Source organism: Pempheris klunzingeri, chromosome 14, assembly GCF_042242105.1.
Source record: "Pempheris klunzingeri isolate RE-2024b chromosome 14, fPemKlu1.hap1, whole genome shotgun sequence".
NCBI classification, from domain to species: domain Eukaryota; kingdom Metazoa; phylum Chordata; class Actinopteri; order Acropomatiformes; family Pempheridae; genus Pempheris; species Pempheris klunzingeri.
In genome coordinates, this window is record NC_092025.1 from 7,456,688 (window position 1) to 7,471,369 (window position 14,682).

A 14,682-nucleotide genomic window follows, 5' to 3' on the forward strand; every position below is an offset into this window, starting at 1 on the left:
ATATATTGATTTTTTTTAAGGCTAACATTGCCGTAAGATACATTTCCTTCGTAATGTCAAGAGGTGTATCCCCAATGCATTGCAGGCAACCTAAGATGCTATTAGAAATGATCACAGATCTTAAGAAGCTCAAGAACCTGCAGGAGGAACTGAAAACAACACGTTTCACTGAAGTTTTTATTGCTCTTGTTCTTTTGTTACACTTTTATCATGACCCCTGATGCTCTCTGTTAAGTGACGTTTAATGTTAAAATGAGAAAATAAGAAAATTAAACGTTCTGTCGCCATTGTCCTCCTTTCCCTCTTCTTACATACCACATTAATCTGTTTACTGTTTTTAGTTTCCTCAGCTTTTCACCTTATTCATGATGCATGCTGTTTGGCCCATGCATATACAGGCTATATTAGCTCTAAAACACAAACGATGACAGAATAGCATTGAAGATTGATGAGAAACATATTCATGAAACTTAGAGGAACCATCACAGCTCGATTTTAGTTTTAATTTGTGAGAGTAACATCTGCCTCAAGCAGCAGGTAAAATCAATCAAAGTGCACTTTCTCAAACCTATTGCCGAATGTACACTGAGCATTTTCACAGTGAGTGATTCCAAGTACAATACAACAATTACGCTTTGTGACTTAAATATTTCAAATATACAGCATGCCTTATAGACGTTCAAATACACTATTATTTACACATTATTTCAAAGTGTGTTTCAGCATCAGCCAAAACATAAACGCAAAAAATATACTGGAAAAAATGACATAATGAATAAAAACACTGGGAAAGCAATATATTATCTGCTTTAGTTTGGATTTTTCTTTGCTTTAATGGGACATTGTCTTACGTACAGCAGCTCCCCTGAGATACTCACCATTTATACCTCGCCCTCTCTTTTTTGCATGTTGCTCTCGCCTGTCAATACTGCTGAAATAATTTGAGCTGAGTAGCTGCTTTCTGTCAAAGACACAATCAGCATCTTTACAGTATATGCCATTACAGGCTAATACTAACATTCATATGCCTTGTGCTGTTAGGTTAGAGTAAGACGACATAATGCCTATTTGGAGCCTGCTCATTGGTATTGTGTTCAGTGGTGATTCATGAGGTGTAACCCATAAAGCCTTATAAATGGCTGGTTTTCATACAGCTGTCTTTGTATGTGCATTGCACCATTTCTAAAACACGTATTTTGACAGGCATCAGCTCTGGACTGGTCAAGGTGACACCTGTCAAACAAAGTCTATAAACATTGATGTCAGATGCAGCGGTGTCTGAGAATGCCGGCAGGATGCGGCACGCCAAACTTACCAAGCACACCGAGCCGATAGTTCATGGTGACCACAATGACATTTCCATAGGCAGCAAGGACGCTGGCATCAAACATGTTCCCTGAGCCCTCCATGTAGGAGCCTCCGTGGATGAACAGCATCACTGGCTTCTTGCGACGATCCCGAATATCTGCACAAACACAGATAAACGTTATTTTCATCTTCATTCATTCTATCGCAGCCCCCTTTACCACACACTTACACTTCTTAAGAGTTCCTATTGAGCATAAGTGTCCAGAGGCAACAGGTAGTCTACCCAGTTTAAACCCAAAGCTCTAGATTAGTATAACTGCAGCAGCCTTTTAAGTAAAAAGAATCATATGCAGCTTTTTCTAACCTCCTACAGCCACAGATTCACCAGAAAAAAGAAGATGAAGATTGTAAGTATAAAGCATTTTCAGTAGATGGCCTTTAAGTTGGCAGCAAGTATTTCATGTCTGTCCCACTGGGCTTATCCTCTATATTTTATTCTGTGACGTTGTTTCCCCTGTCCTGTGCTGTGATGGTACCTTCCTAAACTGTTATACCCCTCTATGTGTGGAGCAAATGGTGCAGCCAGTTCTGATGCCCTCTCTGTTATTGGTGCCCATCAGTGTGTTGCTATGGTTCACTCTATCGGCCTGTGTGCATACCCCCCCCCCCGACCCTCAGCCTCCCCATCCCCCGACCCGCATGAAACCCCCCTATCGCAGCGTCTGTGGTACGGTCTGAGTGTCTGAGCGTGGATAAGGCTGAGAGAGCTGCCAGTGTAGCCCATTTAGGCTGAGCGTCTGCACTGTGCAGGGCCTGTGGATAATTTGTATGAAAGCCAGACCAAGTGGAAACATAAATAACAGCCACAGCATCTGTTTACCCTGATGAGCTTCAGCACTCAGAGATGGGGGAGCCTGAGAGATAGGAGGAGAGAGAGAGAGAGAGAGAGATAAAGGGGGGAAAGACAGTGAGGGGAAGGAGATGAAATTAGGGCAGGGTGAGAGAACTGATGGAGGTAGAGACATGGATGGGAGATTCAAACCAAAAAAAACATGATTGCAAGGATGAAAAAATATCAAATGTTACAAAGCAAGTCATACATAGCGAGGTACGCTAATGAACACTCAAATTCACACAGGATTCACACCGTATTCATACACACACACACACACACACACACACAAACTCTTGCATAGGCAGCTGCGATGTTGAGTCGCTATGGAAACTGCTTCTCGCTAATAGAACTGCACCAGCCATTCCATTGCACCGACTCACTGAATGCCTGTTGCCTTGGTAACAAATTCTACTCACGTATTTGCACACCCGCCTGCATCACCACCTGAATCTCAGGTTACACATGCACTTGGGTGCGTCACTCACAGTCGTGCACACATACACACACGCATACACACAAGCGGGCACAGAAAAGTGGCACATATGGCTTCACACATACGAATGACAGAAGCACACTGGCTAAAAATATAAAATTCTGTCGTACAGGCCGACGCACTGCTCTTTTTCTTCTCTTCTCTGGTGAATTCTGTACCTCGGCTGATTTCCCAGAGGATATGTAAACAAGTTCAATTATCCCAGCAGTACGAGGACAGTATAGAGGAGTGACATATCAGCAGGCCGTCACCAGCTGCACTCAGTCACACTCATACCACAAATTAAATCCTGTGAGAAAAAGAACTTGGGCAATGGCGTGTAGCTGCTACTTTAAAGCCACTTTTAGATTCATGTCTTGCTGCTAGGTTTACATAGATTACTGATCTAAACAGATTTGATGCAAACTTACCGATAAAACATCAAAACCACTGATTCAGCATTGCACTCACGAAGGACGGTAGAAGAAACAGTATCAAAAAAATCAATGCAGCAGAACCACATATATCATCTGTTTTATTCCACACGTTCTTTTTCCTAGTCAAAACCTGCCTCCTACATTACCCACAATACAACTTGAGTGCAAATAGCTGGGTTGGAGATTCAGGTGCGTTACACAAATAGCGGCTAACCTAGCCACGAGCCACGGATTTCACGCAGCTCCTTCTGAAGCTGAAAAAGGCTTCATACAACCATTATTGTGGTTTTACTTCCCGACACCTGGAAATAGACTTTAATGTGCATAAGTGGTGGAGTTCCCTCTTAAATTTAACAGCTGTTTTAGTGTCCTGTCAATATGTTTAGTAGTTTTTGTTTTCAACTCTGTGTGCTAGGAAACCTTTTGTATCAACTGCAATGTGAGTAAAGTGTGATTTAAATAAAGTAGTGACATGAGACTTTCTAAAAGATGATGGGGAGACGCTTTTGTCTACATCTGGATCAGGGGTTGTGCCTTTTCAAGCGAGCCTTTGCTCCCCAAGCAGCTTCCCATTGAAGCTTTCTTACATCAGTCTTTCTAAAAGACTGACACATAATGGTTAAATGGATATCTTTTACTTAACTGGACAGTAAAATTCAAGCAGCTTGCAATTTTAACTGTGACAGTTAGTGCGCCAGTGCATTTAAGTGGCATTTAACCTCTGAGAATACACAAAGTTCACAAAGTAATAATATAGTGTTACATGGCATAAAGGTCATTAGTGTATGAAGAGCATAACTATAAAGCTCAACTCAAACTGTGATCTTTGACTCCAAAAGACTCTTTTTGTTTAACTTTCAGGTTTTTTTTTAACAGTGAGAGTGAAAAGATTTTTTTTGAATAATTCAGAGCTGCTGAAATCTCAGAGAAATTAGAAGATATAACTTAAATATTTGCTAAGCCCAATAAAAGCTAGGAGTAAGCCAAAAAAAAAAACCTAAATGGAAATAAAAATCCATTCATTTTGGAATAAAAGATAAAAAGCTCATGCATACCTACAATGCCTTAATGAAAGGTGCATAGGAAAGTGGTGTAAAAGAACACTTCTCTCATCACTTGTACGCACTTCTGACAACATTTTCGGGGCTTGAACTTTCATCAGCTATGCTTTAAAAGAGCACTTGTCTAATTAATTTATTAAATACTGGACACATGGTATTCGCATTTCTGTGGCGGACAATGCAAGCATTGGTGTGGCGAGGCAAGTAAAAGAAGATATCACACCATTTGATGTGAGGATCACTGTTGTGCATCAAACTATGATAAAAAAAAAAAAAAAAAAGAAAAGAAAAATGGGGGAAAAAAAGATGGACACAGAGTTGGATGTGTGTTGAAGTGAGGGAAATGGAAGGGAAGGACCTCGGCACAGACAGAGGGGTGATTAGAGGTGCAGGGTCGCAGGGTGAGCGTGTTTCACTCAGCCCAAATCCAAAGCCTATATGGCCAACAAGGAGCTCACTGTCTCTTCTGCCTGCTTCCAAAACACTGGCACATTATTCACTCTTCTCTTTTCAACCTAACCTGATACTATCCTCCTCAATATCCACCCCCACCTTACAGTTCTTCTCAATGTGATGCCATGATACCACCCAACAGAAAACTGCCTACTTTCTACTTTTCCATTATTCTGGTCCACTCTCATTCATTCTCTTATGGAAATCTCAATTGATTTGGGGCGTAAAACTTTTAACCTGACTCAGCACTTGAAATTGTTTGCACCCAAACCCCCGCCCAAGCAATGCAGTTTCTCGCAAAAACAAGATGCTAATAATAGTATTTTTTCCGACAACGTTTGGAAACCTGTGTCCAATCCGTACCTGAGCAATTACGTGAGGAACTCAAGCCCTACCCCGAGCCCTCCCAATCCTGTCAAGATCCGTCAGATGTCGGCATAAATGTCAAGCTCTTCCAGTCTCCTACTCATCCACCCTCTCAATCTCTCTTTCTCCACATCTCTCTCACTTTCAAAGCTCTATAAATGTCATTTCATCATGCACTTGTCTTCATTATGACTATTTTTTCCCTTCTCTCCCCCTCGTTGCCCTCCCCTGTGCTCTCGCAGTGTTCAGCTTTTCCTTTTCTTTCATCTCTATTCTATCATTCTGCTCCTCTCCTAGGCAATCCTGCATGAATCCTTCCTTCTGTTTTCACCGTTAAGAAACCACACAATTGGATTAGCTACATCTGTCTCTTTTTAAACCATAGCAATTAGAGATGCAAGGGAGAGAGAATTCAATACCCAAATAGCACAGAGCCTGAAAAAAAACAAAAAAAAAACACCACACACATTGGCACAAATTAGAGCACATGCACTCAGGCGTAGATTTGTACATGCACTGTGCCTGAGTAGACGCACATGCACAGATGAGATTGTAATGCACTCTATGTGTGCATAATGCTATGTAATATACAGTATGACGGGGCCCGTGTAGAGACACAGATGCACACGCTGCACAGATTTTGGCTGCATCAGTAAAGAGTAATAAGAGCATCTCCATTTGACTGCAGTGAACTTGAAAATGAAATATGCAGAAATCTTCAGTTTTTTCCTGCTTTAAAAAAATGATGCACTGGAGACAGTCCAGTAACATTACGGAGGACAATAATTTAGCAGAGCATTTTCATAAGGACTTTAGCACAAGAATAAAAGCGCAAGCGAGAAAAGACTGCATATTGATTTTCAGCGATGCATCTCACAGGATAGTCAGAACATCAGCGTGTGGTTGATCAACCACATAGCAACCAAGAAAGGAAAGTAAATGAGCTCCAAGTACCCAAAGCCGTTTGTGACGAGGAGGAGTGCAGAACAACTATTTTGTATAGAGCTCCTTGTGCCTTTGAACTAAAAGCGTGCCAGTGAGAAGGCATGACAGATTTATGTGCTAATAAAAGCTGTTAACAATGTAGCGCGCACATAGATTGATGAGTCTAAGGTGATTATTAACTCAGATACAAACACAACAATCCCCACAGAGTTTGAAAAATGGGGCACGAGGAGAGAAAAAAAAAACATGCAAATAAAATACCTTCATCCCTTGGTCTGTTCATCGTAGACTCATCATGTTTTTTTGTGAGTGGACCTAAGGTTGAGAAAAAGAGGGGGAAAGAGAGACAAAAGACACGATTCAAAAAAGGCTGCATTTGCAGAAAAACAGAACAGCAAAACAAGAGACGATTAAAAGAGAAATATAGACTTGGATGAGATGTTCTGCTCTGTTACGTTTCAGTGACTGTGTACAGCAGAAGACAAAATGTTTACAAGGATTACACGCTGTTTCCTGAAAAGATAACCCCAAACTCATTTGTTTTAACTGCTTAGGATCTGGTCACGGACTGCCTAGTAAATGACCCCAGGGGCCTCTTCTCCTCAACCCCTCTCCCAATCAGTCCTGACACACTGCTGCTATGTAAAGAAAAATCAATAAGCAGAATCAAGCCATCACTCTTTTTGGTCAGAAAAAGCAAAGGAATGCCAAGGTACTCTGTATCCTGTTCCAGCTCAGGACAGTGTTGCAGTCCTAAGGCAAAAGTCTGTGCACGATCCAGAGAGACTAACTGTCAAAACATTACACCGAAGACACACACACACACACACGGGCAGGCACACATACTCGTTCTGAATACATGTGACCACGTACGCACATTGAGCACAGAGAAATGCTGCTGTAGAGCCTGAAATGTGAGTCGTTCCTACAAAATTAGCAAAGAGGGAGCTGTTTTTGATATTTACACCGCCTGCAAAGGCTTGTGACAGGATTCCCCTCACCAAGGTCAAAGAGGAGCCCCACATTAAGCTTTAATGGTAACGGCAGTTAAATGCTCCGTAGGGCACAGCCAATAACAAGCATTTATCACAGTAGCCAACCAACGCCCTGACGCGTCAACCTCTGTAAGTCTTAACTGATAAGGATCCCATTAATTTGTTTTTTTTCTTGGTTTCTGTCAGTAGAGTTTTCCATCAGCCCACAATTACTGCTGTGTTTTGTGTCTCAGTCGCCGTCTACATGTGCACGTGTTAGAGCGAGCAATTAAAACACACTCACGTTCACACATTAAACGTCCACACGATACACAAAGCATGTTAACAGTGTCCTTATCATTTGTTGCTGTCCTCCTTGTACCCACCCAGCAGCTCTCCGGTGGGGAGGCGTTACCGTCTCTCATTTTAAAGAATACTCTACATTGGGTTGCTATGGGGTTTATCACTCTGCCAGTGTGCTGCTGACTTGTCTCTTTCTACCATTCTGTTGGAAACCTCACAGTGAAGTGACGCCATATAGCCTTTTCACAGTGCTTTGCGTCTACTGACGGAGGAGAGAGGGCATCACTGCACTCCACCATTATAATGCTGCATTTTCACCCACCCATGTATATGAATATGGTTTCCTGATATAAAATGTTTATCTTGCGTCTAAATGGAAAAGGATCAATGCTGAATTGATTTGCTGCATTCTCAGAGCAGACGCCTGCTCCGGAGAGCACTTCCTGCCACTGAGGGAGATTGGTACAGTAGCTGGTCCGGAGCTATAGAGCAAACAGGTAGACAGACCGGCAATGGATAAAAAGGCACATTAGTCCTCCGTCTCGTCAGCACTTCCCCACTACTTAGCACCACTTTAAAACCACACCTCGCTGCTTAATGGAGACTGCTCTGATTTCATTCATTTTCTAATGCCTAATAAAGAGCTAACCTATACGTGGCGATAAGCTCTGCTCAAACAGTTGCACTTTGTAATGGACCATTAGACTTCACCCTGAAACTTTGATCAGGACCAAACCCACACAGATGTTGTGTCTCCTAGTATTAAAAAACGAAACGGAGAAAATGAGTATGCTAACATTAGTTAAAGTAGAAGCATTGGTTAATTGGTTGATTGGTTGATTAAAGACTTGACCTACGATTGCACTGAATATCAGGGGACAACCAAAGTTATTGGAAATCATCCTGAGGGGATGATGAATGTCTGAACCAAATTTCATTGTATTCCACCCAATTGGTTTTATTAAAAACCATAAACGCCAGCCTTATGGTGGCACTAAATGACAACTCAGGGTTCACTGAAATCATCAAGATTCATCCTCTGGGGACCATGAATGATCTGGCAGATGATGAAATGGTAAAAACTTATTGCTGGTCAGAATACAGAAAAGGTCAGAGGATCATCAAACTGTTTAATCCTCTGGAGACAATGGACCCATTTGATAGTTAAAATATTTATGTCTGGAGTGGTACCGACCAATCAACAGGCCAATACTGCCATCCCAAAACCCACACTGCTGACATGGCTAAAAAACAACATTCAATTTAGAATCATGTAAAACTAAGAAAACTGCAAAGATTCACATCTGAGATTTGGGCTTGAAAAATGGCTTATCTGTATTTCCACTGATTGACTAATGGATTCATCACGTCAGTATTTTTTGGAATATTATAGGTTGGTGCATCTTACTGCTGACATTCCTCCATAGAAACAGACAGCACTGTTACATCCTAATGTGGCTGAGATCATATGTGGTTGTTTATCCGCTATATATGAATAATAAATAAAGGAAAGATAATAAGCACAAGCCCAGGATATCAAATAAAGATTTCTTATTAAAATTAATGCTCATGACAGTATCTAGGCCTTCACTCGACAACAAACTTCAGAATTTTAAGGAAAAGTAGGATGTAGCCAGAGGGTCAAAAACATCTTTCGCATCAGAAGCTTGCCGGTCACACGATGTAAAGTACCACTGATCACTGAAATGCATTGGCCTACGCAGGAGCATTAGCTAGGGTTGTCCCAGTACTGTTTGACCTAATGCAGCTCCATCTCTCAGTCAACAGTGTTTCTGTTCGGTTCAGTGAGCTAGTGGCCAGAGCGCAAGCTGTCTCCCGTCCCTCTCCATTTCCTCAGTGCAGTAAACGGGATGAAGCTGCAGTATGTCATGTCTGTGGTGGCCTGTCTGCTTGACAAGGTGTCAGACACAGCTTTGGTTCATCCCCCCTGCATCCAGGCAGCAGCTTCCAGCACATGCAGTCCCATCCTTCTGCTCTCCATCTCCTCTACTGTGCTCCAAGTCTCCAGCTCCATCCTTGCCTCCACTGTCCTGCTTCGTGAAATATGGTTTTTAATAAAGAGCACGGTAAATGGCTGCTCTAGCGGCAATAAAAATGAAGGATCTTAGGCCCTTGGCTGAGGAGTGTCTTGAGGAAATAGGAATGCAGTGAGCAGGCTCTAGCCTAGAAGCCTGGCCATACGGGAGAGTTAGGGTGGAACAGTGTAAAAGGAGGCAGGCAGCAAGAGAGAGATATAGGGAGAGAGTAAAAATCCTGTTCAATCCACAAGAACATTTGTGTTATTTACATTAGTCTAAGAAGTTATTTGAATTTCATTTGAGTTGAATAAGTAGCAGGCTACATAGTCGCCTGGTGGGGAAGGGCACGAAGCTCATTTGCATTCAGAACAGTGACCCCTTCTACCACCATCTGCATAAAGATGGAGGAGAGAGGAGTGGAGAAGAGGCAGGGATGATTTCAGGGAGGAGAGAGCAAGAGGGGTGAACAGATGCAGAGAGAAAAGAGCTGTGAATTTTCTTTTGTTCAAAAAATAACACAGAGAACATGGTCATTGAGAGCATTTCTAGGTCTGAAACTGACATATCAGATAGGGGCACGACTTAAAGTTGAATGGGAGGACAATGCATAATGAACTCTGGAGATTAAATGTGTGCAAGCCAGATTTGACACCAAAACATTTTGATCCTGGCTGCGTATGATTCTGTGCTGCCAATTCAATTTGGCCCACCTACATCCTCCATGAGGGGTCCATGCAGTTGCCCGCTGCCAAACACAGCATGATACACATCGACATCCTCCACTTAAACATTACTGACTTAATGGTACAAGCAAGCTAACCCTCAGCAGGTACATTGTTTACCATATTAACCAGTTAGTTTAGTTTAGTGTACTGACAATTACTATTTAGTAATAAACACACAGTAAAAATGACGGGAATAACATTAGTTTTACAGGCATTTGGCCATAAAATACTGGACATATCAAGATTTTAACCAGATGATAGAACTGAATTGAAAGCTACAGACAACCAAAGTAACTGCAATTCATTCCAATAGGTAACAAACCTCATGGTGGCACAAGAGGAAACATCAGGGGATCATCAACGTCAACAGGATACATCATCTGGGAACCATGACTATCAATCTAGCCACAATTTCACTAAAAAGTGGTGATGATAAGGTTTTACCCTCTGGGAACCAGTTGTTAAGATATATTCAGTCTTGCCAGTGTGGCTAAACACATTGATGCTGAGCTGAAGGCAGATAATTTGAAGACAGGTGGGAGACCGGATACATCTTGGCATGTTTTTATGCCATGAGGACGAGCGGTGTGCAGACTCTTCAAGACATTTGAGGAAAATGACTTGGATGCATCTCCAGCAAGAGGATTGCTTTGTGGTTTAATATCTGTTGTGACTTTGCTGTTGCATCTCTCTGGTTAGAATATGTTTAGAAATGAATAAATGAACACCGCCAATCATAGCCAATCAAACCACACTCACAAAGTCCTGATAAGGCAGACTAGCTGGCTTTCTGAGTGTGCCTCTCTTAGTAAACAATGCCTAAGTCGTTTTCTTCATGAATGTTGTTAATTTAGTCATAAAAATTAAACATCATAGCAAAGTACTTTGAAAGCAAGTTTTCAGAGGCTTTAAAGCTGTTACTTTTGACATAATTAAAAGTCTAACGCCATGTAAAGTATTTGCAGAACTCTGACAGCAGTGACGTGCAAAACGTTGTGTGTCTGAATTCAGGGGCACTTCACTCTCCTTCAGTCTCTATTTCTCTCTCTCTCACACAAGGCAAAACATATCCTTGGGGACGGCATCAGCCTTGTGTAAGCAGTGACCCCTGACAATAAGTGACAGATTCTGACAAGCAGACAGGGCTACATGTAAAATCAGTCTCACTCATTTGCACACCTCCCCCCTTGGGAATAACACAGGAGACTCTACATCATCCTCTCTGTGAGTATGTGACACATACAATACCACATACATACTGTGACCGCAGAGCTCTTGTTCTACCCATGTATGGACACTTTTCATATATATATAGCAAGAGTAGAGTTGTCCTGTTTCAATCCCTGTTTCTCATCTCTTGTTTCAGTGTCTATAGCGGTCCGGTCTCACTTTATTCTACCATAATACTTGATGCTTTCCACTAGCAATTTATCTGTCTTTAATCGATACTTATGTTGGGCCATGGAGCATTCATCAGTAAAACATATCATCTTCAACACTGACACAATCTAGCCAAGTAGGGAATAGTTTCACCTTTAGTGTTGAGACACATCAGTAACTTCATATATGAGCAGCAGCGATGCATAAACATGTGTTTTCTTGAGTACTCTCAGGCAACTCTCAGGTGAGCCCATTAATCATTGACTTTTTAACATTTTTTCATTAGCCGTGCTTACTATCATCAGTAGCATCTGCTTTGCCTCCATAGTTACACTTTGATCCTGTGTTCTTTTACCTGCACATCTGCTTTCTCAAACGCTCCCTACTAGATCATTAATGCAAGACGTACACTCAGATAGCCCATGAAGAGGTGGAGGTTTTGCCTTATAGTAATCTTCAGTTTTTGACTAATTTCACCCCTGGAGGCCCAAACTTTGTATTTGCTATATTTTCACCTAATCAAGATTTTTTTCTTAGTCTACCAACAGTAACCTCAGCATCCATGTACCACGAGCTTGAGAAGTAATGCTGTGTTCACACCGTAGACTGTGTAAAACATGGTTACGTGGCAGTGACCAACTCCTCCAAACTCCCAGCTAATCCAAAAAAGGGCAAAAAGGTGGAGCCATAGACTGTATTAAAGAAGTGGACGTAGCTTTTGGGTCTGAAAAGTTAAGCCCAAGCAGAAATGCTTTTAAACCTGCATTCTTTCTATTTCTACTGTTTCTTCAAAAATCGAAGTCTGGTTGTATTTAACTCTATGAGAAAGTGGCCAGACTTCTCTCTTGATTTATTAATACAGCAAACACTTCCTAATGAGTTATTAGTCTTAGGTGCTAGTTTCAAGTCTTCTTCAATACAGCATGACAATCATTTAGTAAATTATGGTCCCATTTTGAAAAAGATGATAAAGCAGGCTTTGCTTTAGGGTAGGACTACCTAGTAACTAACCAATCAAAGGTAGCCCAGCCAATCAGAGGCAAAAAACTCATGTGTCACCTCTGGCACCACAATCAAGATGGTGACAGCCGTTAAACCGAGATGGCAATTTTTATGCTAAAGCCCAGACTCCAAAATTACAGTCTCCACAAACCAATGAGTGGCATCACGGTGGCTACCGTCACTTCTTATTTACAGTCTATGGCTGGACCTGAGTCAGTTGCTGAAACTACCATCTTAGGTTAAGTTAAAAAGCTATGCTATGTGCTACTCTGCATCGCTGCAACTCATTTCTGCCTGTCTCCCTGTTGTGCAATTTGTGTGCTTCTCTCTTGTGGCGAGAGGCAACAGTAGTCATGTGGGTGGTAGATATGAAATATGGGTTCTATTTGTCTGTAATCTGTGAAGTGTTGTGTGACAATGCAATTTTGTTAACAGTGTTAACAAAATTAGATTAATCGCTGCATTAGATTCAATAGGAAAACTGTCAACTAAACATCTGAGTTGCTTAAAAGCTATGAGTGAGGGACTGCAGGCCGGAGGACTGCCTTAAGAGCCTGCCCATTCTGCCGGTCAGACTCCACAGCAGCAGCTGACAGCGGAGTCCACCTCTAGTGGCTGTGTGAGCTGTTACATTGTTCTGTTATCAGTGTCATCAGACCACACACACTCAATGAAACTGTTGCAGGTATGTTTACATTGGTCATACTAGGTAGTTAGTGTAGGGGTTTTCTTGACAGAAGCAACTGCATAAAATAAAGTAATATGATTACACATACTAGGGACGAGTGTCTGTGAATAATTTGTTGGAGAGATTTTCCTCTGCTACTGGTTAAAGTAACAAAGTGTTAATGGCGTCAATGAGTCACTGACTGATTTACTTTATTCTGTCACTCAAAACCCATTCCACTTACTCTGCTCATGCTCATCGCTCATGTTAGCAAGCTAACACACTTAGCATTATGACGATATGCGTGGTTTAAACTTAGTCAAGGTAAAAGGTAGCATGTCACAGAGTGGCTAATTGTGGAACATGTGTGCGTATGAATTTCAAATATGTGATAAAATGTTAAAATTGATTAATTGCGTAATAAAAGTATATCTAATTGCTTGACAGGGAATTTGCATGAAAAAGATTGCATGTGTGACTATGCTGCAGTATGTACATCTGGAAAAACGATTAGACGCAATAACCAATTATAATTGAGAGTGATATTAATACAAGCCCAGGAGATTATCAGAGGATATATTCTTTGGTAATCTCCTGCGTGTCTTTTGGCTCACGTTAAGAGCTCTTCTTCCCCTGAATATAATCCTGACTAACCGATCAGACTGACACTATTCCAGGAAGGACGGGAGCACTGACACAAACATGAAATTTGAAAATGATTATAAAAGTACAAGATGTTCCTACATTTGGAAACATTGCGACACAAACTACTCTTTTCTCTCAGTCTGATGCAAAGAGCCAGACTTGGGATTTCACTCATACTAACATTTTTTTCTGACCCATTCTAAATACAAAGAGCAGCTTAACAGGCCAACTTCATCTCTCCTATATCAGGTATGAGAGTTTTGTCTCACTCACCATCCTCAGTGGGTACATAGATGTTGAGGTAAAGGCAGTCCTCACTCTGGTTCTGAACATAGGTGGCTGCAGCATCCAGGTTGTCTGTGAACCACACTGGCAGCATGATCTCAGGTAAAACCCCGTGCACATTCTGGGGACACACTGGTGCAAAATGGGTGGCATTGCGAATCTCTTGCCAGGAGCCTGGAGCTTCAGGAGGCTGGAAGCGACGCTCGCCGATAGGTGCTGTAGCATACGGCACACCTAAGTACTGTTCCACGGGACCCAAGATCTCATTGTTGAGCTCCCTCCTGATACCACGTATCTTTCCATAGCCTGTGGACACTATGGGGTGTTTCAGGTCAACCCGTTGACACGAGGAAAGGGTAAGGTGAAGCACTAGTCCCAGGAGCCACAGCAGACAGTGATTAGCAACCTGCTGAGAAGTATAATGACGCTTCCCACCATAGCCTTGGTGGCTGGCAGCATTGAGAGGAAAAAACAACATGTCCAAAATAAAGACTCTTTTAGTCATATCAGTAGGACTTCAGCTGGGTGCACAGAGGGATCACAAACTCAGTGGGTTATGGGAGATAACAAAGGCAAAAACAGGATATGTGGGAGGGGAAAGGTTAACAGTTTTTCTAGGGTGACATGGTGAGACGGAGGGACAGGTAGCATTCTCAGGTAGACTCTGTGGTCTCATCCGTCCTTCTCCGTGGAACTCCTGATGGGTCCAGAGCTGCAGTCAGGAA

At 42.0% G+C, this 14,682-nt stretch overlaps 1 protein-coding gene across 1 annotated transcript in view; it reads right to left on the minus strand.

Moving 5' to 3' along the window:
- Window positions 1-14,462, minus strand: part of nlgn2b (neuroligin 2b) — a 31,135-nt gene extending 16,673 nt beyond the window's left edge. The window contains exons 1-3 of the mRNA XM_070843860.1: window positions 13,946-14,462; window positions 6,199-6,252; window positions 1,316-1,465 (exon numbers count right to left, since the gene is read on the minus strand). Coding sequence (XP_070699961.1) covers window positions 1,316-1,465; window positions 6,199-6,252; window positions 13,946-14,462 — 721 coding nt within the window. The remainder of the gene's footprint in view (window positions 1-1,315; window positions 1,466-6,198; window positions 6,253-13,945) is intronic.
- Between the last annotated feature and the right edge of the window lie 220 nt (window positions 14,463-14,682).